This window comes from Anabas testudineus, chromosome 13 (genome assembly GCF_900324465.2).
Source record: "Anabas testudineus chromosome 13, fAnaTes1.2, whole genome shotgun sequence".
NCBI classification, from domain to species: Eukaryota; Metazoa; Chordata; class Actinopteri; order Anabantiformes; family Anabantidae; genus Anabas; species Anabas testudineus.
The window spans coordinates 20,955,163-20,978,929 of NC_046622.1; the positions used below are offsets into that span (position 1 = coordinate 20,955,163).

Sequence of the window (23,767 nt, forward strand, 5' to 3'; positions counted from 1 at the left end):
TTAAAGGGCAGTTACACAGTTTTTATTCAAACATATTATCTAGGAATGTAAAGTAAAAGTGTTTTTTCCTTGATGTAATTACTACATAAGATACGCACTTGATGAGACTCTTGTAGATGTTTTATAAAATGCAGATGTGCTTGTATTAGTCTCTGTCAGAACTTGCTGCGTGATGGCTGGAGGCTGAACCCTAAGGGGTTTGTGGGTCACTGCTCCACCAGCTGAGTCACAGCTCTCCTGAAGCTTTGTGCTTTACTTAAAAAGGGCCTCAGATCAAGCGATGAGCTGCTGTCAAGCACATTGACCCACCGATTCATCCCATACCACATGGAGTTTTAAACTGTGTTAAAACCGCGAAGGATCACAGCAGGAACATTTAGTATGGAGGGAGAACAGGTGGGGGCCGCTGCTGTATCGTGGACCCAGAGTACAGCCTGTTTGCTGTTGCAGGGCCTGTGAGGTGTGACACTTTGCTGCCTGTGGGGATGTTCACACCCTGTTGTCAAACACACTGCTGAGGGAGCTGGGGCCCCCTGCTGGACACTGCGGCCTATTACAGCACAGATGGGTCAACGCCCGGCCGTCTCTACACTTCACAGTGCAGTGCGCGCTTTAATTTACCTCCATAAGCAGGAACACGCCTCAAACCGAGCCGTGGATAGACGGTGAAGTGGAAACACCACTAAAAGTACTCAGCTGTTGCTGCGCTGGCACAGGTCGGGTCCTCCCTGTCCAAACAGCGCGCTCCTCCCCTGAGACGCACAGCGCATCCAGCAGCAGCAGCTCTGTGGAGGAGGGAAGGACTTTACTTTGACCCTTCACCACCACAGAAATGCAAATTACACGAGCGATTTAAGGAGAACAGGGGTCCCATAAGGTAGGTGACATGTTCTTCTATTAATACTGCGTAATGAAAGTAAACTTGTGTCTCTTCACTTGCATGATACTGTGTTCATGAACAGAGCATCAGTGACAGGAGTGAACAGCTTCTAACTCTAGTGTGTGGAGTTGGACTTTCTTTACAAACACACTGAATACTGAATACTCTGACAGCCAAGATGAAGCATCACCATGTGAAAAACAATAGAAAACAATCCTTCAGACACAGAAGCAGCGTCTGTGGTAGCAGGTGATAAGTGAAGGATAAAGTGAAGCACAGTTTGTCTTCTAGCCAGCTGTGTCAATAAGCAGGAAATGTTGGGTAAACATACCTGAGGAGCACACAGGACACTTCTCACTACTTTATAGTGGAGGACGTACTCATATACTTCTATACAGTAACTAAAGTCCTGTAAATAAGAAAGTACAGTTACTATCATCAGTGAAGTGTCTTCACAGTGTCGCTGCTTTAGCAGTAAACTGTGCTTGACATCTTATTAACTGGTGACTGGTTCGATGATTAATAGTGATGCAGCACATGAAGTTACAGTCACATGCTGTCAGGTAGTTCAGTTTCTGAACCTGAAGTTGCCCCCCCCACCCCAAGAGTCACAAGATCCATCAGAGGGGGCTGTGTGAAGATGAAGAGGACGATTCAAGAATGTCTCATTGCGTTTTGTGTGTGTTAAACTGAGACAGTTCATCATTCGTTCATCAACGTGTTGTATCTGATATGAAACACTTAACTCAGTGTAAATACTGCATCAGGACTCTGATGTCTAGACGTCGGTGTGAACTGAGAGCTCTGCACTCACTGTAAACAACTCGATGAAGTTCTTAGGAACATGTCTTTGCAGGATGCAGCAATGTGAATTTCTTGCCGTGTGTTTTGTTTTGTTTTTTTTTGTCTCACAGCGACAGGCCCGGCTCTGCGGTTGTTTTTTCCTGCGCACCCGTCCACTGAGGAGGAACCATGATCGACCTGAGCCACCTGACAGAGGAGGAGCAGGGGGCGATAATGACGGTGCTGAGGCGAGACCTGGAGCTGAAGAAGTTTGAGGGGGAGAGAGTCAGGTAGTAACACGGATCACTTTCATTCATGTAAAGTCACATCCTGAGTTTGTTCTCTTCTTCTGTTCATCTAAAATGAAATGTCTGAGGTCACTGTTATTGAAGTTGTCATGTTATTCAGCTAATGTCATTTTATTAATTCAATGAGTCTCTCCATCGCCTGCTTGGTCAGAAGAAACCTTTGTGGGACAGTAAACACGCCATAATAGAATAACACAATAACAGCTTGGCCGGACACAGACGCTGCCTCCGTTACTGAGAAGCCTCAGTGCGAGACGAGCAATTAGATTAGAGCCGCACTGACGGCCACACAGGGCCGAGGATCACGCTGCTCTGATGGTCGGGAATAGAAACCGTTAGAGGCCACCATGATGGGAGACACCTCACCTGTGAACAACCTGATGACCACACAGCTGAGATGAACTTACAGTGAATGTCGAAGCTGCCTCTTTGCAGCAGTGTTGACTGTTGCAGTTTGAAACTGAAACCAGCTCTTTGGTAAATCTTAGGGATGAGTTAGACACTTCTTCATCCTACAGCACTGAAATGCAGTCACTGTTTTTCACCCCGTCTTCAAATTCAAAAGTCAAGAATGCCATGAAACAATGTGCTTTTCTTTGTGGGTTTAATGGAATTGGCTTTTTTCATCAGCGGGAGGCTGAAAGCTTGCTGTGTCTTCACCAGTCTAGTGTAAAAGGATTAAGCCAAAGGCCCGTAATAATGTGCTGCCCTTTCTTCACATGACTGCTGTGCTACAGTGTCAAAACCAAAGATGAGTTGGATCATTTCAAAGCACAGGAATGTTTGCTTTTTATCTCTCTTTGATTCAATTGGAACTTGATGGGAGTGTTTTCTCAATGCCTTCCTTTCAGACGGGGGGAAATGTAGCTGTTCTGTAAAACTAAGTACGGAGCAGTGAAAAGTTTAAGTAGTGAAGGAGTACAATACGAATGCAAAACGTGGTGCAATTAAATGAGATAAAAACACAGCAATAAGCACGAGTTAGTTTGGATTTACAGTAGAAAACTTGCGGTTGTTCCTCTGCCGACCAGTGAGGGTGCAGTTCACTGTCTGCACTCACAGCTCAGCACAAGCACCTTGAGTGAGGTCACGCTGCCCCTGACCTTTGATGGGCAAAATGTAATCATGTCATCACTGAGTCTAAGTGGACACACATTTGTGCCGAGTTGATGCTTAGTGTGCGTGTGTCCGTGTCAACACCCTGTGGTGATTGTTTCCTTTCTACCTGCCGTGATCTTTGTCCTTTACCTCATATTTAGAGATGAACGCTGCTCAAACTGAATTGAAATAGTGTCAGATCCTCTATTCAGAGCAAGTGTTTGTCTTGTGTTGTTGTGTCTCCGTAGAAGTGCTGATTACCGTTTCATTTGTTTTTTACCAACTCTCTTCAGGAAACTGGAGAAAATAGTGAGCGGTGGCTCTCGGTCGGACGCCAAACTCAAGTACCTGACTGGGGAGTGGTTTTACGAGGCCAAGTCCCGCAGACACACGGACACGATCCACGGCTCGGAAATCATTCTGGCCTCCATGAAGCAGAGGAAAGCTGCTGGTTTAGGTGGGTTTCTTCTCTAGCCTCGTTTGTAACCATGGCACTTGGTGCATCACTGTATGTCGCTGCAGGTTACACTATGTGCACAGAGGTATTTTTATTATCCCACAGATGTCTGCTTTCTTCCCACGAGGATCAAATGTTTGCCTGAGATGAAACCAAAGTTTAAATCTAACTGTGCTGCTACACCAGCCGCTGCCAGTGGCTGCAGGGTCGACTGAGCGTACAGTCTGCAGAGAAGCAGGCCAGAGTAAAGTGTCACACTTTGGGAAAATATTGGATTTAAATGTCGGTTTCACCCTGGGCAAACAGTTGATCCTTCAACAAATGGAGCATTGAGTTTGAAAGTGGGTGCAGAGTTGTTGTTATTCACAGACTCCTGCTTTTCCCCTTCCTGCTACAGATGGGTCTCTCAGAATCGAGAGATCAAAGACCCCCAGCAGTCGAGCTTCAGACACCGGCGCTCCGCCGAAACCTGCCAGATGTTTGGAGGCGCCGCTGCCACAGCAGATAAAGTACGTCGCAGTCGCACCGTCTCCGTGTTCTTGTTGTCATGTTTTTGTTCAGCCTGATGACCGTGCTCCGTGTGGTTTGGGAAGTGCTGTTGAAACCTGGTAGGAAGTTCTGGAGATGTCAGGAGGTGGCCCGTCATGTCTCTGTGTAAATATTGAATCAACTGCTCCGTCACATGTCTCGCCACATGCAACTCATTCTCGAAGCGCTGTTTTTGTGTTTAACTGTGGAAGTGAAGCTCGAGTTCACAAGATACACTCTCACCCCCACCCTCAACTAGTACTAGTCTCTTAGAGATTGTACCATAAGGAACCCTTTCAGATATCATCCAACACCCGTCACCTCTCTCTCTGTCTATCAGTGTGTTCATGTGTACAGTGACTGCGGCGTCTTGTGACTCAAACTCTGCAAACATAGGTGGTGCTGACTGGAAATGTGTCTGTCCTACGGCCCAGCGGGAGCTACTGTACAGCTCAGAGCGTTACAGGATGTGGTCTGACATGTGAAGGGAAAACAGATCCACAAAGTGTTAGACTCCATAGAGCTCTCAGCGTAATTACTGTGAAGGAGAGACGTGACCGCGTCGGTGTCGAGGTTGTTTCTAGAATGACTTTGTGCTAAAGTCGGTGACTGTCTTTGGTTCTTCCTCACTGTAGGCCGTCGCCTATTATGAACATTGATTTTTTTTATCCAGAAGAAGTAGAAGACACTTTGTCTCTTAGACTAACACTTGGCAAACAACACATAACCGATGTGTCATTAAGTAACTTGTGCCACAGCTGAGACACATATACCACCCTGCTATTACAGTATGGTCAATATTTGACTTGGCTGAGATTCTGAACCTTGTGCAGAGGGACACACATTTCTTAAACATCTAAAATAGACTCAAGAATGTAGTTGCCTCAGCTATTTGCACTTTGATAACACACCGATTTTGCGCTGTAGTTCCAGCATTTTATTGTTGCATCACACGTCTTATAAAACATGTCTGTGACGTCGACGTTGTTCAGTAATTCATCTGAACACAGAAGTCGAAACTTACTCGACAGCAGAGCTTTTGACCGTCTCTCACAGGTCTTTATTCAGCAATAGTAACAGACTCAGCCATGTGGTCTTTCTGTTGTTGTCTCACACGACCCCCACACCTCTATTGACGGTCATGTGACAACAAGATAACGCTGAAAATGAACTTCATCATAGTCTCACTTGATGACTTTTCAGTTCTCCCTCTCTGACTAAACGTTTCTATTGTTCTCTCCAGTGATGCAGAGAATCCAGGGGTGCGCTCTCCGAGACCGGTAGGCGCATGTGTTCTACAGCTTTGCTTGGTGCAGACTTGTTGCGGCTGTTGTTATGTAAAACATGATTATGTTTGTTTTCCCTCAAGCAGAGACACAACCCGTTCAACCGTGCTTCTCTCATTGTTGTTGAACCACCTGAAAACAATAATGACCAGGAGTCACCCAAGACAGGTTTGAATTGACATTTAAATCAGACAAACAGATTTGTAAGGCTGAGAGGTAATGTCATTATACAAACACACACACACACAAACATACATATACACAAACAAATCATCTTTTCTCTGTGTTTCCCTCAGAGCTTCTACTTCCACTGAAGAATCACCCAGCAGGTGAACCCAGTCAGACTTCAGGAGGCTCTGTCACATCAGAGAGCTCCTCCACGGGGCTCAGGCCAGTCCCAAAGAAGAGGACGTTTCCTCCAAAACCTACCTCCATTCAGTCAAAAAGCAATGACCAGGGCTTAGAAGCTCGTGTAGGGTCAGAGGCAATAGTTCCTGCACCAAGACGAAGCCTCCAGCAGGGCTCCAGTGGGAGTTCTAACCAGTCCTTCACAAAGACCCGAGATGAAACGCCTCCGAAGGTTGCTGCTCCAGAGTCTAAGCAGGTATATCAGTCGACTCGGCCTTCCAGCTCTGCAGATGAAACCCCCAAGCAACCACTGTGTGCTGTGTCCCAGGTTTCCTCTAATTCCAGTCTGGAGAGAGAAAGAAAGTCACCTTGTACTACAAGAGACAGGTGAGTAGAAAGTTCCTGGTACAACTTATACTCCTTAAATCCTAAGTTAAGTTGCTCCGACTGACAACTTGTATAATTTCAGACCATCGACGTACAGATCAGGTGACGTGTTCACAGAGAAACAAACCCCACAGAAGAGGAGGGGAGATGATCAGACACAAAGAGGACCTGTAGGGGTGAACACTGTCATCCTACCCACCAGCATTATCCAGGGCTCAGACAGAGAAAACAGCAGCAGTTTGGTAACAGCAACAGGACAGGAGGAGCTGAGCTTCTCCCAAAGCACTGTGGGTAAGTTCAGAAAGAAAATTTGACCCTACTTAAAAGAAAACATGTTATTTTGTTAACATCTAGGCTGGTGATTTCACCTTTTTTGCAACGGAGACCCTTAAAATAAAGCAACGATTACTTGAACAGCCTAAAACTGCGACAGATTCTTTTTGAGAAAATCACAAGAAGAAAGTCACAAAGTCGACATTTGGTTGCTACGTTATGCTTTAAATCATCTCTTGATGCCCTCAAATTTGGCTTGGGGCCAGCAAACACATAAATAAAATGTTTCCATTCATGTTTAGGAATGTATTTAACCTTTTAGCAGTGTTAATAGGGTTAATCCGTCTAGAGAGTTTACCAATCTAAGTGTGACCAAAAATATATAAAAAAAAACACAGTTATGGCAAGATTTGTAGAAATACTATACTATTAAACAACTTTTTTGATGGTATATGACGTTAGTGACCCTGGCCAACCTGCTACAGTACACATGGTAGTAGTTTCTAGTGCTGAATTGTGTTAACTTACCTTTCTTTTCAGATCCAGATCCTCCTGTATCTTATGATCTCAACTTCATTGATAAGTCTGACCAGCAGATGCAACAAAAATCTAATCAGAAGCACGCATTCAAATTATCCACTCAAGCTACCAGTCCCACTGGTGATGAGGAGGACTCCATTGCAAAGGTACTGGACTGGTTCAGCCGCAGCTCAGATAGCAGTGATTGGCTAAATGAAAAGGGTGGTAGTGAGGCCATAAAGAGCTCTGACACACATGTAGAGATCAACAAATTAAAACGTGAGGATTCACTGGGGAAGGATGGGGATATTATAAGTGACCGACAGCAGGAAAGTCTTGAAATGAAGAGAAGTCACTTACAAAGACAGGCCAATGAGGCGAACGAGTTCAAAACAACAGACACAATGGGCAACAATGAGCAGACTGAAACAGAAGAAGTGGTGCTGAAGGATGTCGGAGAAAGAATGCGGTCAGAGGAGGTAAAAGATAATGGTGATGAATGGCAGCCACCCAAAATCTCTCATCTGAAGTCATTCTGGGAGAAAAGCAACACTGGCCCCAAAATACTTATCAGCAAATCAATCACACCCAGCAACACAGAACAAAAACCTGTTCACCTCCCAGAGGAGAAAGACAAGGAGAACGTGAACAAACAACACAGAGTGTCTGGAATATACACTGCGAAGGGGATTTCTGATGAAGACGCCTCTAATCGTGCGAATGAACGAGAACAGCTGGTTATGTGTCCAGAGACAGATATGGGAGATGGGGTCCACGTAAACATTAACCAGAAGGAGGACCATCTGTGGATGAATGCTTCAACTCAAAGGGACAATTATGACCCAACACACAACTTGCAGTTGCCATCCAGTGCCCAGGAAGTAGACAGAGGAGGTTCAGACACTAAAGTTGAATGTTTAACACAGCCAAGGACGTCCATCCAGCCCAGAGTGAGTCCAGAATCTCAGAGCCTCTCTTCAGTCAAACCAAACCAACAACCTCACAGCATCTCTCAGTTTCAAGACACTCTACAGCAAGAATATCTGCCAGGGACCATGACTGCACCTCAGCTGGACATAGATCTTCAGACAATGGATGGTCCAGTCTCTGAGAACATAGATTTGCCCAGAACCAGCCCATATGTGGACTACGAGCAAGGTGGGAATGATGTGCAAATCACCCCTAAAGCACAAGTGTGTAGAAGTTCAAGCGAAGACTGGAAAAGGTGGGACAGTGAGGATAAAGGTCCTCACTCCAACAGTCAAGACTTACCACAGGAAAGTACAGCGGAGAGGATCAAGCAGCTCAGATCCTTCTGGGAGCAGGAGAGGAACAAACCCATGTTCTACACCGGCAAACCTAAACCTCTTGGGAATGGTAAAGTAGCTCGTGGAGCAGGCAACCAGTCAAACCTGAATAAAAGATTTACAAAGTCAGAGTACGATCTGAGGTCAGTTGGAAATGATTCGGACAGTGATCCTGAAGACTCCAACAGAAGTCAGCATAATTTTACTATTCTTCCTTTGAACCAGAGAATAGAAAATGTGTCCCCGAGCCTGAGCATGAGCAGGACACACTTCAACACTCTGCGGGAGTTCTGGGACGAGGCTGCGTCAGATACCAAGGCATCGCCGTCCTTTGGTAAACCCAAAACCCCCAAAAGAAAAGAGCCAACAAGTGCCCAGACTCCATGTCAGGAATTAAAGTGTGGTTCTCCAGAGGTTTACTGTGTATCCTCTGCTGTCAACAAAACAAGACCAGCTGCCACGAAATCATCTCCACCTCCACAGAGTCGGTCAAAGTCACCTCACGATAGACAGACAGGGTCTGGGTCAAGAGCAGCGAGTGACAGTAAAAACAGCCAGTCCAGTTATACAACAACTGAGTCCAAAAGGAGCTCAAGAGACTCAAGCAGAGAGGAAAAGCCCACAAAATCACAAATCAGTTCAGGTAAGGAGACCCGTTCTCCAAAGGGCAGAAAAGACAGCTTTGGCAATTCAAGCGGTCGCAGTTCTTTACGTCGAGCCACAAGCATGTTCGCTCTGAGTGCTCCTGATGAAAAAGATCACCGCCAGCTCCAAACTGATGTAAGTCCTGTCCAGTCCCAGAGCAGAAAGGAGAGACAGAACACTGATAAAGGTGTGGTGCTGAGAAGACCATCAGAGGAAAGTGAGACTTTAACTCCACGTGCACGGGCATTTGTTCCCAGAGACTACCGGCATTACCTGGGGATGACAGATAAGAACACTGTCCACGCCTCGCTGGCCCCAGCTGTGAAGGACGAGGGGTCGGAGGCCAAATCTGGCTATGAATTTGACCTGAGCAGCCCGGTGAGAGCCAGCACCCCAGTGAGCTCGGAGGAGCGTTACAGCAGGAAGAGCAACAAGGCGAGCCAGCGCCCCCTGTGGGCGAACTACAGCAGTTCAGACACTGGCCAAGAGTCGTCCATGAGCAGCACCTCTGAATCCTGGTCCATCTCGAGGAACAGTTCAAATCGTAAGCACCTTAGTCACGCTCTAAGATAAGACCTACATGTGGGTATGCTGTTACATTTAGTCAGCTAATATTGGATGTGGACTATTTTAAAAATTATTTTTTAATAGTCAGTAAAAGTAAAAGTTAAAAGTTTTGACAGATAAACTAGAACTAAACTAAAGATAAACTAAAAATTAACTTTGAGATATTTTAGGATGTGTTTTACACGATTCAGTGTATTTAAACATGTTAGTGAATTAATATACATAAAGAAACTAGCAAAAATAAAAAGATTAAAAAACTAACATTGGTAGCATGTTAGTATGTTGTGGAAACATAAAGAAATAAAAATATTCCTTGACTATGACACAGCACAACAAAAGAAAAACTTAAACTAACCAAACTGAAAATGAAACTAGAATATTCCTAACTACACAAAGTTATACATTTATTTTTAGAGAAAAGAAACTGTTTAGTGAACAGATTTTTTTCTGTTTTGTGAAATTCATATTTACTTTAATCTCTCAGTTTGCCGAAAATGAAGCAGATTTTGAAGTATGTTTTGAAGCAGTTCTGCTCTTTGCATGGTCATGGACAGTTAACTATCAGTTGTGCAGTTGCCCAGCAGTATCGTTGATATAACGTCCACGCTGTTTTATCTGTGTTGGCAGAAGCAATTCTCTGTAAACAGTGTTTTCCTGAGGTCAGCTGCTTGTTTAGTTTTTGGGTTGGGCAATACATAATTCTAACTCTCCAGACACCACACTGACTCCTGCAGTCAGCCTTTCTTCATAAATGGCTTCGAAACGGTGGTTATACTGTACACACATTTGATGCAGATTTAGTTATAATGCACCACATAAAATGTGCAGGTTATTTGCAACACAGACACAACACACACAACTCAGTCCTGTGTTAGGTATAGTAAATATTAGTTTACTGCGATGTCAATAGTTAACCAGCAAAAGCTCCATTGTAGGCCAGCAGACAAGCCCACTTAATAAAAGCTATCATCATTACATACTGTAGGTGAAAATGATAACGAGAACCACAACCCTGTGAGGAAAGCTCTGAGGCGAGCCGAAGCACGGCCCAAAAATCTGGCTAAAAGTATGGAGGACATCACAGCACCCCTATCACCACGTGAGCATTTCATCAATCTCCAAGACGAGATTTCCCATGCTACATATCATTTTGGGTGATTGTGATTCCTTTTATTGTCTTTCACAGGGCAAGAAAGAAGACAAGAGCCAACGGCTGACTTGAGACGTGTTAGTGATGGTAAGATTTTCCTGGCTCATCCTTAAATTATTGAATATCTTTGCCAGTGTAGTGGCAAGTGATTCAAGATCATGACAATTCTGCTTCCCAATCAACCTCTCTTTAGTGTCGTCCATTCCGTCACCCTTCTCATCTTTAATTTTGGATCCAGACCACCAAAAGAAGATGAGCAAATCAGTTCCTTCATTCTTACAGAATGAGGTAAAACAAGCCCTGCATCTTTTAGTCAAGTAGGTCAAAGCCTGCTGTGCATCCTTTTGCACAGAGCTTTCTGTGCCTGCTGTGTGTGTTGCAGGACGCTGGCAGAGACACAGACTCCAGCTTTGAGGACCGACGAGGAAAACTAATGCTGGGCCGCTCGATGACTAACCTCACCAACTCCTCTGGCATGGCATCTGTGTCGTCTGTATGTTTAAACACTCTAGCATGCCTCACTAACACATTCTACTACTCGTTGGCTTTTAATTTTAAATGATGACTGTAATGGACTGACTTTAACAATAATTCATATCAGAAGTGAAATCACTGTGGGAATGAACAAGACGTTATTATGCCCTTAAAGGACTCAGACTCATGAAAGGGACTATCTAGGTTCAGTTATGTTTTATCGACTGTGTGGAGGCTCATCACAGAGTTGGCTGTATACAGCACCTTGAGTGATTAATCCAAACCACATCTTTAGTACCTATTCTCTTGGAAAGGCTGTAATTGATCAGGAGTTTAACATCAGCTGTCGTCTGGGTGTTCTGCACCCTTTGGCCTCATGGGACAGTAGTGTCATCCCTGTACTCTCATGCAGAGGTGAGGAATGCGCTACAGGTCTGTTAAGACTTTCACCTGCAACCATTCCTGACTCGAGTGACTCATCGCTTTACATCACATCACATTCAAAGTTACTATTTGGTGGTAATTGGACCTGCTTGAAGTTTTTGAACATATGCTTAGAAGATAACTGCATTCACATGCCGCTGTTGAGTCTTCCTCTGAGAAGTTGGCTCACCTGTGCTGTGCCATGCATCTGTGGTTATTTTATTTCTCCAATGTACTGTACGTGTTTGTGCATTGCTTACCTCTTTGACCTAAAGACAGTTTCAAAGGAATCCATAAGCAGCTGTCATTAAATAGTCTCATGTGGCCTTAAAGACACACTCATTGATCAGGTGGGACAGCGAGCCACTTTGACCTCATCAAAGTTATAACTCAGTACCTGGGTCTCCCCACCCATCAGAACTGAAGAAGCCCTTCAGAGATGTGAAACCTCTTCAAGAACTTCAAACAAGTCCAGCTGCCACCCAATAGCAATGTCATGACAATAAGGCTGGGCTAAGGCTCTAAGAGACAGATTTGAAATTCAGAAAACACACAAAACATGTCTGTAATAATTAGTGATCCCTGATCATCCAAAATGCTTCTCTTCCTCTTTGTTTGTTTTTGCTCTTAGTTGAGTGGAAGTGTGATGACCATGTACAGTGGGGACTTTGGGAATATCGAGGTTCAGGGAAACATCCAGTTCTCCATTAACTACATACAACGGCTCAGAGAGTTTCACATTTTTGTGGCTGAGTGCAGAGACTTGGCTGCAGTGGACCCAAAGAGGGGTCGCTCGGATCCGTGAGTAAACACCACGTATTATTGAATGAAATGTTTTTCTGCTGTATGTGGAAAGAAACTAGTCTGATTAGTCTGATGCACCATCTTATCTTAAGAGATAAAATATTTTGTTGCTGTTTTGTTTTTTTGTTGTTGTTGCTTTTTAAGGTATGTCAAAAGCTACCTATTTCCTGACAAAGCTAACCTGGGAAAGAGGAAGACATCGGTAAAAAAGAAGACATTAAATCCAACTTTCAATGAGATTCTCAGAGTAAGAACCCTAAAAATACACTTTCCCACACTGAAGTGCGTGACGTGCCTGTCCATCAAAGAAAATGAGCCTTCTCTTCCTTGTCCTCACAGTATCGTGTTCGCATGGAGTACCTCAGAACGCAGACGCTCATTCTCTCTGTTTGGCATCATGACACCTTTGGCAGGAACAGTTTTCTTGGCGAAGTAGATGTAGACCTCTCCAACTGGGACTTTGACCACACCCAGATGAACTACTTAGCTTTGAAACCAAGAGTAGGAAGAAGAACACACACGCGCACACAGAGTCCTTTATTCACTCTAGTTGTTTTCTCGTCAAATAACAACCTGCTCACTTTCCCTTAGTCTATTTGAGCTTGGTATATCACATGCACTGTACCTATTGTGTAACCTGTGTACAAAGGACTTTTGGATGTACTATTTTAGCAAAATATCCTTTATTAAATGTTTCAGAATATCCCCACCGTAGTGACATCAAACGACCGAGGAGAGATGAAACTAGCGATACGTTTCCTACCACAGATCACCAGCAGTGAAGGTCTGCATACAGTCCACTATTTTATATTTTGTGATCAGTGTTCTTAGATTGTGTGACTCATTGCGCAGTTGTGGTACTTTAAACAAGAAGGTAGGAATTGATTTGATTGGACTACTTTTTGTTCCATTGGGACAGTTTCCATTTATGAAAAGTTCAGCTGAGTTAGACTATAGGTCTTGTGTGTCGGGTAAGCAGAAAGAGACATGATGCGAAAGGGACAGATGCATGCAGATGTTCTTAAAACAGTATAATTTATGTTGTTCTTGGATGTAAGTTAACTTGAATGTGTCTGTTTGTCTGTCTACACACACATGTTACCACTTTCTGGAATGGCATCGTTCAAAGGGTTTATTAATGGTTCATATTTACTAATGCTTTTTAGATCTGTTATATGGGAAAAAACATTTGGAAATATATTTCCAGCAAGACCCCTTGGTCTTTAAGCTCTTTATATTAAAAGAAAATGTAAATGTGTATTTACAGAGGTTTGGCTTTGGAAGGCAACATACCAGCTTCATTAGCATTTTGTGTCATTTTCCCTTTAAAGGTGTAACTAAAGATGTTCCCACTTTTGGAGAGATTCATATTTGGGTGAAAGAATGCAAGAACCTACCTCTAATCAGGACCACCATCGACCCATATGTTAAGTGGTATGCACTAAATATTTATCACACAAATTTAAATTTATTTTAATTTCCTCCTGTATCAGTTATACGCTCCTTTTCCTCCTCTTCTCAAGCTTCGTGCTACCAGACACGAGCAGGAAGAGTCGGCAGAAGACGCGTGTGCTGCGGAGGACAGTGGATCCGGTGTTTAACCATACAATGGTGTACGATGGCATCAGAGAGGTTGATCTAACAGAAGCCTGCGTGGAGCTCACTGTCTGGGACAGAGACAGGCTAGCTAATAACCTGCTGGGGGGGCTGAGACTTGGAGCTGGAACAGGTAATTGTGGCGGGGTTCATCCATTTTTCAAGCATCTCATTGTTTTATATGCAAATGAGAAAAGTACATTTTCCGGAGAACATTTTTCACCTACTGTTATGTTATACATAAGCAGAAAGTATCATTGGTAACCGCTGCTTCCTAGGTTGTACCAGAAAATCATCACCAGAGTCTCTCAGCGCCTACTCTTGACTCAGGGGTTTTAGTAAATTATAGACCAATATCGCTAAAATAATAGATTTTAGTATGTGCATGTTAATGATGAGTCTTCCATGCACACTAAAGTTTCACAGCGCTCTGTGCTTGGACCGATTCTTTTCACTGTGTAGATAGTGTAGATAGATAGAGTGTAGATAGAGTGTAGATAGAGTGTAGAGTCAAATAAACACATCGCTATCCAGATACCCACCTATATTCACTATGAAGAAGAAACTAATTATAGTAGCAATTCCAAACTTCAAGCATGCCTAAAAGACATAAAGGCCTGGATGTCCTTCATTTTCATACATTGAGACATAACAGAGGTTATTATATTTGGTCCTAAAAACCTCAGAGACACTATGTCAAATCATATTCTTACCCTAGAAGACCTAACATTGGCCTCAAGTTACACTGTGAGGATTCTCAGAGTTATCTTTGACCAGGATATCTCCTTTACATCATACATATAATGAATTGCTAGAACTGCCTTTTTCACCTGAGGAGGATTGCTAAAATTAGGAGCATCCTGTCCCAAAGTGATTCTGAAAAACTAGTCCATGCCTTTGTTACTTCCAGACTTGACTATTGTAATTCATTATTAATAGGATGTCCCAGTAACTAATTAAAAAGCCTCCAGTTAATCCAAAATGCTGCAGCCAGAGTTCTGACAGGACTTAGTAAGAGAGATCATATTTCTCCTTCATCTAAATTCCAGAATAGAGTTCACACTTCCTCACATATAAAGCACTTAATAATCAGGCTCCATCTTATCTTAAATAGTTTCATATTTTCCCAGGAGAACTCTCCGTTCTCAGAATGCAGCGTACTGCTGTTCTTTTCTCTCTCCTCTTTCCACTAATGCCAACAGGTCAAGGCAGATGGCTGCCCACCCTAAACCTGGTTCTGCTGGAGGCTTCTTTCATCTAAAGGGAGTTCTTCTTTTCCTCTGTCGCCTAGTGCGACAGTGGGGTTGTTAGGTTTTCTATAGAATTCTGTCTATAGCTATATTTTTCTTAATGAGTCCCGTCATTGTTAATGCTTGGATTTGTTTGTGTCTCTTTGTAGGCAGAAGTTATGGAGCAGTGGTGGATTGGATGGATTCAAATTCCTATGAGGTGGCCTTATGGGAGCGCATGATGTCTTCCCCCAATGAATGGGTGGAGGGCATGCTCCCACTACGAATGCTGACCTCTGCAAAGACTGCTTTAAAATAAGTTGAAGGAAACCACTGCCATGCAAAGACAATATATTTTTGTAAAATAAAAAAAGGTGAATTAATAATTTATAGATTCAGTTTCAGATTTCAAAAATCTGACAATTGTTTTTACAGCAAAAAAATATGCTCTAACAAAGCATCCTGAAAAGGGCAAGACTGTCATTTACATTGCCATGTATACTTCATTACAGATCTTTGTCCAATGACATTTATGCTTTCATATCTGCAAAGCATTGATAGTTCAACATTTTCACCTATTTTTTTCCAGCATATCTTTAATTTCTTTTCTTTGGAACTCTTTTTTTAAGCTTTGGCCTTGTAAGCTGTGTATCTCCCTTGTATATCTGACCTTTGTTAAGCAATATTAAAACAGTGGTTAAAGTACTTTTCATTCAATATTTACTTTATCTTGTGTCACCTCAAACTGTCCTTAAAGCCTTTTATTCATTTAAGTGGCTGTATCTTCATATTTTGACAGTATTAATCTCAATGAATTTACTTATGACACATGAACTGTTTGCATTTAATTATATTAATCACAAGTGGGATTAAAGAAATGAAACAACTTTCCTGAGTCCTTTTTTTTTTTTTACTATTTCACAAATTCCAATAAATTGTGTATGGATTGATTTCTTATCATCACTTAGGTTGTTACTTCAGTCAAAAAAGTCACAACTTTTTTGTTGTGCCTAGCCAGGAGTTAACAGGGTGCTCCTAGTGTTGGCATGTTTAACATAAATCATGTCATGTTCACCATAGTACTTTTACTGTTTGTGTACTCTTACATCTATACTACCAGCTGAGCTCCATACAGGACACAGTCAAAGTCTGTGGTTAGCTGGTGATTATCGTAAAATATTTAGCAGCTAAACATCAGGAGTTGGGAGGGACCAAAATCAGAGCTATAACAGGTAAGACAGGGACTTATTTGGTAAAACTCTAGGAGCTACCTTTGGACCTTTAGGGGTCATTAGTGTTTTTATTTTGTGCCTTAGTGCCAAACTAATATTTATTTAGGTAAGCAACAACTACGTAAATAACACACACAATTCATTAAAACCTGGGAGCAAAATTGAAAAGATTGTGGGTTACGGTATAGGAGACAAGATTCAAATTATTGAGATCAATAGTGTCGGTTGTTAAAGTTTAAAGCATAAGTTCATGACTGAAATGATTACAAAAAATGCCACCATTCATATAAAATCTTTTTTTAATATGAGCCTTACAACATGATTCAAACTAACACTTACACTTATTGGCCATAAAATTAATACCATCTGGTGGTGCTAATGTTGCAGTGGATAGGGGTTGAGTTGGGAAAATGTAATGCTCGTTGCTTAAATCAACAGGTGTCAGAACACACAGTCCAGCCACAGTGTCCATGCTGTGCCCTGTCCTCCACAAGATTAAAACCACAAGCTTGTGCTAATGTTGTAGCCGATCAATGTAATTATATTATACAGTTATTATACATATTATTCTGAGCCTTCATCTCCATATTAATGAGCTATGTGATTTACAGTGAAAGGTTGCATGATAGATAGTAGACCTTGTGATGCTATGTTTGTGAAATGGGAAATCTAAAGAGCAGCTACTTTAACAGTATGACATGATTGCTGTAGCATATGACCTTGCTTTGGAGTTGATTTGGGGAGGTGAAGGGACTCCACTCTAGATCAGGGGATGTTAATGGATGAGAGGTTTTCCCAGTCTAACGTAGAACAACAAGTAAATGGTCATGGCGACGATGACAATAGTTAAGATGACGATGCAAATGATTACAGCTACCACAGGGCTGCTGTAGCTGCTGTCAGATTTCTGAGCTGTGTGAACAGAGAAGAAGAAAAGCATGAAGATATCAAACAATAATATCTATCATTGATATTTTACCTAACGTTGCTAATTACACGCTGAGCAAGAACCACAAAAAGAATCCATCGAAGCCTTTATAATGTATATTTACAGAAAGACACATTCTTACCATTATTAGGAGAGGTGGTCGCAGCTTCTGAAAGGTCATATCAAAACTATGGTCAATAATTCCTTCACTTTAATAATGTTATTACTTATTAACTATTTTTATCTTATTAGTTTGATTACTGAGAGGTAGATAAAAATATTAATACCACTCTTATATCTTTCCATTTAATGTGAAGCCACTTAGCTTAGCTTAGCATAAAGATGTAAAGAAAAAAAAAGAAAGGCAAGTAGGCTGCTTTTGTTAAAAAAAAAAAAAAACACCTAACCAACACCTCTAGAACTCACTAATAATGATTTTAAATCTCATCACTTTAGTCTGCTCAATTGGGAAATTTCCATTTGTTGTCTTAGCTAAGCTATGCTATGCTAAGACAAGCTAAGTGAGTAGCACGATCTAGGTCTTGACAAGAAGATGTATTGTGCAATTAAATAGATTGTGTCAAAGTTTAGGTTTATTTAACATTTGTATGTTTCTTCACAATATGTTTTTGTATTATTGTGATAGTAGGAGGGGATGTGTTTATTTATATTTTGCCAGACTCACCACTGTTCTGTTTGCCGACATATATTGCGGGAGAGGTGACCGTAGCATTGGTTGGCACATCCTGGACCTCTCTCCTTTTCCTTTTGCTGGGACAGACCTGTTCAAAATGACCGTGTAGTTATCTACATATAGTTATCTACATATAGTTATCTACATATAGTTATCTACATATAGTTATCTACATATAGTTATCTACGTGATTCTTGATGGGTGGATTCCCCAAAACAATTGTACTCACAGGTAGTAACGAGCTACAAGTGGACACCTCACAGAGTCTGGTAGTGCAGTGCAGGTAGAACGTGGACACTATAATGTCCTTGTGTTCTACAAATCTGAAGGCCTCAAAGGAGAACTGGGCCTTCTGAGAGGCCCCGTTGAGTTCCACCTTAGTCTGTGGGTCACGTGTACACCTGTGAAAGAGAGTGCAAAGAGTTGGCTTGGTGTTGAGCATCAGGGTCACAGCACGTTATACACTGGGGTTAAATACGTGAGGCTCACCCTACAAAAAGGTCATAATAAGTAGTAAGCGTGGGATACGGGCTTGTTGTTGCGTAGCATCTGTCCAGCAGCACGTTGAACCTTTGAGGACACGCAAGGTGATTTTAAGTGTCTTTTCTTAGCAATAAATTCTGATATATTTGTTTTCCTGTAAACTGGCAAAACCTGAATACCTCTGAGTTAGATTAGTAGCTTTTACAGAGACATAAATCTTGGTCTTCAGGTTGAGTCCTGTTGGTGGGATAGTCAGGGGCTCTTGATATAGGGGATCCTGTTCCAAAGAAAAGTAAGACATAAAAGTTTCTAAAATGTTTAAAACTACTTTTTGTCATTGCCATGTTTTTGTCATGTCAATTCAATAAGCAAGAGGAGGTCTTACTTTGTAGAGCTGCATGCTCAGTGTGCTGATGAAGGTGCCATTATTGTCTCTTATGGCAACATTCACACCAGACCTGCATCAAACAAAACCAAATTCATATAATGTATTTGGACAAGTCAAAATGTGGGTAGGTCCTGCTAATTTGATGGTGCAGGTTTGGGTGTTTTGGTGCAGCGTACAGTACTCACACGCTCACTTGAGTGTTGTTAAGGAGATACTGCAGCGGATAGTAACAGGAGAACTTGTACAGGAGCTGTGAGCGATAGGTGATTGCGCCAGCAGAGGGGTCTGAAGAAGTAACACTGCCAGAGATGTTGACAGACTGGATACTTGAGAAGTCAGAAAATGTCCCACTCCCGACATCATTCATTATCTGTCAAAAATAAAGAAAGATACATTTCATTAATGTTTGAACCGATTGCTGAGAGTGCTTATATTTCATTGTTACATTAATAGAAAATGTAAACTTTCTAAACATATATGCTGTTGAAGATATGTGTATAAATAGTTTCCCAGTTGATGTGCCTTTGAAATTAATATGTAAGATAATTAAAAATAAATACCTTAAAGCTGTTACCGCAGGCAGCGATGACAGTTTCATTCAAGGGGATTCGGAATTTTAAGACTGGTGGTACAGCAGTCCAGTCAGCAGTCCCCAGACATGCTGGTGTATTAAACTGATTATTGAGGACCATCAGAGATTCATTGTAAGAAGCCTGGTACATTGGGCAGAGGTAGATGTTCAGGTCTATAGATTGAGTTCCACAAGATACAGATATGTCCGTGTTCTCTGGGAGAGATAGAAAAAGAGGACGTAAATCAACCGGCAGAGGGTGTAAAAAGGAGAGCAGCGAAAGAACGTATTAAAAATCTGACACAAACCTGGAGGTCTGTTCGTTTCACTCACAGTGCAGGCATCTGGTACCTGGGCCTCGGTTCTCAGAATAAGACCCAGCTGGCACACAAAGATGATCAGCTTCATTGTCGTGAGTGTGGATCTGTGAGAAAACAGCGAAACAATTGGGAACTAGAGCGTCAAGGTGCTCTGAAGGACAACTTATGACAAAATATGATAAAGCTTCCTGTAAATGAGGGAAATCTTTCCGCCATTTGCAGTAAGCAACAAGTTGAAAAATAATGGAAAGTCTTGATTCTGGGCAGTATCAGAATTTAAAAACATTATAAATTCATAGGTATGAAATAAGTAAGTAGTAGAAGAAATAACAACTGAAAATATTGATCAGAGAAAGACCCTTAAATTTCATGGAATATGTAAATAATATGTCAACAAATGCCAAAACATATTTCGTATCATTGTAAACTGCAAAAAGGTTTAAACTGTAGAACTTTTTCCCCACTGTTAATATAAAATGAAAAAAAAAAAAAAACATTTTACCAACTGAAATATCTTCAAAAACAATCTACTCTTTTCCCTTCAGAATATTAGAAGTAAATATAACCTGAAGTACTAAACTACCAGGAAATAAGGTGATAGAGTTCCTCGAGACTCACCTGTAACTCTTCATTCTGTGTCTTGCTGTAGGCTCCCACATCCTCCCCATTTATACTGTCGGACCCACAGGGGCATGTAAGGGACTCCATCCCCCTCCCTGACCCTCTCACCACCCGTAACACAATCAGGTCCTTGAACATCGTCATCTGAATATTTCTCAGACGACAACAGGTGATCTAAAACAACACCTCGGAACTGGCTCCAGTTCCGCTTGTGTTGATGAAAGAATGAATGAAGTTATTTGTCATTTGCAATCATCTGGTGGAGGAAGAAGTACACTCCCTTAACTTAAGAAGACCCACTGATACAACAGTGCAGAAGTACTTCTACAACAAATAGTACTTCTAATAGAAATATGATTCCTTCAAAACCGGTATTGTCAACTAAATGCTGAATAAATACAGCATCACAAGTTATTGTTCAATTGTTAAAATAATACTAGGAAGTAGTGTAATTCTTTGTAAGCAGCATTTTGCTGTTAGTTTTAATTAGTTATACACAGTAATAATATTTAGACACAGGTTTGTTGGTTGTTTATTAATTTCTTAATTACTTTATTAAATATATTCTTTAACTGACTTTAATCAAACAATCTAAAATAAATATGCACATTTTCTGGATTTAAAAGTTTCAGCTTTCTATGAGGTAACTATGATGTGTCACAAAAGGTGTACACAGGTCCAGCAAAAGTTAATCACTCAATATTCTTATTTGTAAGTCAGTATTAATCGATCTTAAGACCAAGTCATTAGAGCTGGTACTGTAGCTGGCTGTATATTATGTCATTAAAAGAGTGTTAGCTCTTTGGGCTCCTGTATAAGCACTTTGTGTCTCACAATTTAAAGGCAAAATAGTGTAATCAGTAGTGTGCTTATATCATGTGTGATGCACCAGAGCATTGGATTGGAATAATGTTATGTAATAGAAAAGCAAACACTGGGCAGGCAGAGCACTGCATGGGAAACCCTAACATATACACACATTGTTTGAAGTAACTAATTTTCACAGACTTATGAAAGAACAGAATCAGTGATCTGATCACACAAGTGTTCTCTGTGGAGATCTTTTGATGTGATAATGGACCCATCTTTGTTGTGCAGAGTGTGTATTTTGTAACAGATCAGTTTTTGTTATGGCCTCAGGCTGTGATTTTTTGTGAATAGAAGATGTTGGTGCTGTTTTTACAGCAAATAAAAGACACACCTATCTGAGAGAAACCCAAAGTCCTTTGTGTAGCATCACGACACGGAAGGGACTCCTGAGCAAGTCAGGTCCCTAAAGAATACCACCACAATACACCATGAGAGGACAGCCTGAAAAAGGTGCCTGTTAGATTACTTTAGACGGATCCAATGTCAAATGCCTGGTTTAATCTCTCTTTTGTTGTCGAAATAAGCATTTGTCTGCAAGCAATGCCATCAGCATTACTAAGGGCGCAGTTCTTCAAGACTTTGAGCAACAAACAGTAAACGTGGTTGCCCCTGGGAAACACTAACCTGATAAGACCTGCAGCAGATTTAGGTCAAAACCCATGATCGAAAACACACATGTTCCATATTAATAGAGAGAGGAAACAGTTAGTGTTGGACGTTTGTTATAAATATAGCTCTGACACACTTGTCATAGATCTACTGAACATAAAAACTGACAACTTTGATTTCAACAGAGGTCAAATCTGAGGACGAACTGGACTATTTGTACCTGAACAGTCCAACATGTAGACACTGAGCATTAAAATGTTTCATTAGGAAGAGAAGCAACCTAGACCCAAAGAATGTACTCATCTCTATGATTGTAATGGTCCTGTTCCCTCCTTCAGTGGACGGCTATGATAGGATTGTAGGAAATCAGTATCTATGTAGGCCTTCTAATCTTAATGCAGTACATCATATTGAACTAATTACACACATTATAAAACATTTAGAGAGAAACTTGGACAGGTGGACCTTAAATGGCAGTAACATGAATAATATGCATGAAAACCTATAAAGTTTAAACCCATGGGCCTCCAAAAGCATCAGTAAGATTGGTGATTTGTAAAATAACAAGGGTAAGGGCAACAAGGGTTACCTCTCTGACTTGGTTTATCTACAAACCCAATTTCTAGAAAAGCTGTCCAACAAAAGGCATCAAAAGAGTTTTTGTGTTGATCACACTGCGAGAAGATTAGAATGCATTCCAGACAGGTGGCTCGTCTTAGCTTGCCGTGGGTGCACTAATCATGTTCTAACCAGACCTCAAGGGAAATTAAAGCAAACAGAAACTACCTGACATCAATGTGGAAGGGGTCAGAGTACTTATGTAAATGATCACTTCTTGATTTTTATTTATTTATTTTTTATTGTCATTATGGGTCATTCTGTGTATATTGATGGACAAAATAGCAAATCAAATCTACAACACAAGACAGGGTGCAGAAAGTGAAAGGGTCTGAATACTTTCTGAATCAGATGTATACTGTTATTCATTCTGGTTACCTGTACTGTTCCCACAAACCATGTACCCAAACTCTTCTCTGGAATTTAACAGTAAAACTTACAAATGTACAAACTTTTTGAGCTAAGCATTCAGTGGTAAGACATTATTTCTATCCTGTATGAATTCATATTGTGATGTCACAACTCCTTCAGGCCTGTGTTCATTTTCAACAAAATGAGGTTCACTCCATTTCATCCATGCTGGATAATGAGTGATTTCTACATTGTGCAACAGTTCCTGGTGTGTGCATGACACCTGTGCAACCCACAGGAATTTCAGAAAAAATAGACTGGTATGTGTCAATGAAATCAAAGGTGTAAGAAAGTGTTGTGCATAAACTGCCTTTAGTTCCCTCCAGGGAATATTACAACTGTGGCATGTTAAATTAATTGTGTTTTATTGACACTCTGGTAAAAAGGAGTTTGTCAGCATTGACTTTAACCTCACCCCGTGCAAACATGCAATAACTAGTCGAGTACAGCCAGCAACTTAGGTGCCAAAATAAACCCCTGTCATTATACTGTACTACACTTATTATGTGTCATACCTAGAACTGCTGCATTCATCGGCCTAAAATAAACAAGCTCAAAGATGTATGCAAACCTTAATAAATTGATGTGTTTTTTTAAACAATATGTTAAAAAAAACAATTTGTTTGCATTGTGTTATACTTGTTAGACCTATCATATCTGACCTTTTCCTCTCTTTTGTTTCGATTGCTTTTTCACAGTAGGTCACATTATGTGGAAAACAGCCGACCGGATTGTTCAGTTCAGCCTTACAATAGGTTTCTTTTCAACATCTCCTATTGACTGTAATCAGACCATGTTGTACACTGAGTCACACTATCAATGCGAAACATGCAACACCTGAGCAGCATCAGAATATTCTGTGACAGTGACATAGGATGAGCCCATTTTTAAAGGCCACAGCAGAACACAACTCATGTGCTGTTCTGTAAATGGAAAACTAATATCAAGGTTTGTTATAAA

The 23,767-nt window shown here is 41.3% G+C and overlaps 2 protein-coding genes across 3 annotated transcripts; one reads left to right on the forward strand and one right to left on the reverse strand.

Annotated features, from left to right (window-relative positions):
- The first annotated feature begins 626 nt into the window (after positions 1-626).
- sytl2b (synaptotagmin-like 2b) lies at positions 627-15,949 on the forward strand. 2 transcript variants are annotated; one of them, XM_026372139.1, is made up of 20 exons: positions 627-877; positions 1,795-1,953; positions 3,363-3,526; positions 3,924-4,035; positions 5,298-5,334; positions 5,424-5,508; positions 5,637-6,075; positions 6,158-6,366; positions 6,889-9,363; positions 10,372-10,485; positions 10,573-10,623; positions 10,730-10,824; positions 10,919-11,029; positions 12,065-12,234; positions 12,382-12,484; positions 12,577-12,738; positions 12,937-13,021; positions 13,569-13,671; positions 13,761-13,966; positions 15,233-15,949. In XM_026372139.1, exons 2-20 carry the CDS (start codon positions 1,853-1,855, stop codon positions 15,379-15,381), a joined length of 4,971 nt encoding a protein of 1,656 aa, XP_026227924.1. In that variant the 5' UTR covers positions 627-877; positions 1,795-1,852; the 3' UTR covers positions 15,382-15,949. The 2 variants fall into 2 exon arrangements, with proteins under 2 accessions (XP_026227924.1, XP_026227933.1); XM_026372148.1 differs by having other exon boundaries at positions 5,427-5,508.
- Positions 15,950-17,069: 1,120 nt separating this feature from the next.
- Positions 17,070-20,310, reverse strand: LOC113165406 (zona pellucida-like domain-containing protein 1). Its single transcript, XM_026364843.1, has 10 exons — positions 20,297-20,310; positions 19,667-19,782; positions 19,348-19,574; positions 18,973-19,157; positions 18,785-18,857; positions 18,579-18,676; positions 18,406-18,486; positions 18,146-18,317; positions 17,908-18,004; positions 17,070-17,206 (listed from the first exon to the last, which is right to left on the reverse strand). Exons 1-10 carry the CDS (start codon positions 20,308-20,310, stop codon positions 17,070-17,072), a joined length of 1,200 nt encoding a protein of 399 aa, XP_026220628.1.
- Between the last annotated feature and the right edge of the window lie 3,457 nt (positions 20,311-23,767).

Excerpts from the sequence above, each read along its gene's own strand:
- sytl2b (XM_026372139.1), top strand. The coding sequence starts at position 1,853 with ATGATCGACCTGAGCCACCTGACAGAGGAGGAGCAGGGGGCGATAATG. Across the intron at positions 1,954-3,362 it reads TTTGAGGGGGAGAGAGTCAG|GAAACTGGAGAAAATAGTGA; the intron begins GTAGTAACACGG and ends AACTCTCTTCAG. Across the intron at positions 13,967-15,232 it reads GAGACTTGGAGCTGGAACAG|GCAGAAGTTATGGAGCAGTG; the intron begins GTAATTGTGGCG and ends GTCTCTTTGTAG.
- LOC113165406 (XM_026364843.1), bottom strand. Across the intron at positions 18,858-18,972 it reads AACAACACTCAAGTGAGCGT|GTCTGGTGTGAATGTTGCCA; the intron begins GTGAGTACTGTA and ends TGTTTGATGCAG. Across the intron at positions 18,487-18,578 it reads GCTACTAATCTAACTCAGAG|GTTCAACGTGCTGCTGGACA; the intron begins GTATTCAGGTTT and ends GTGTCCTCAAAG.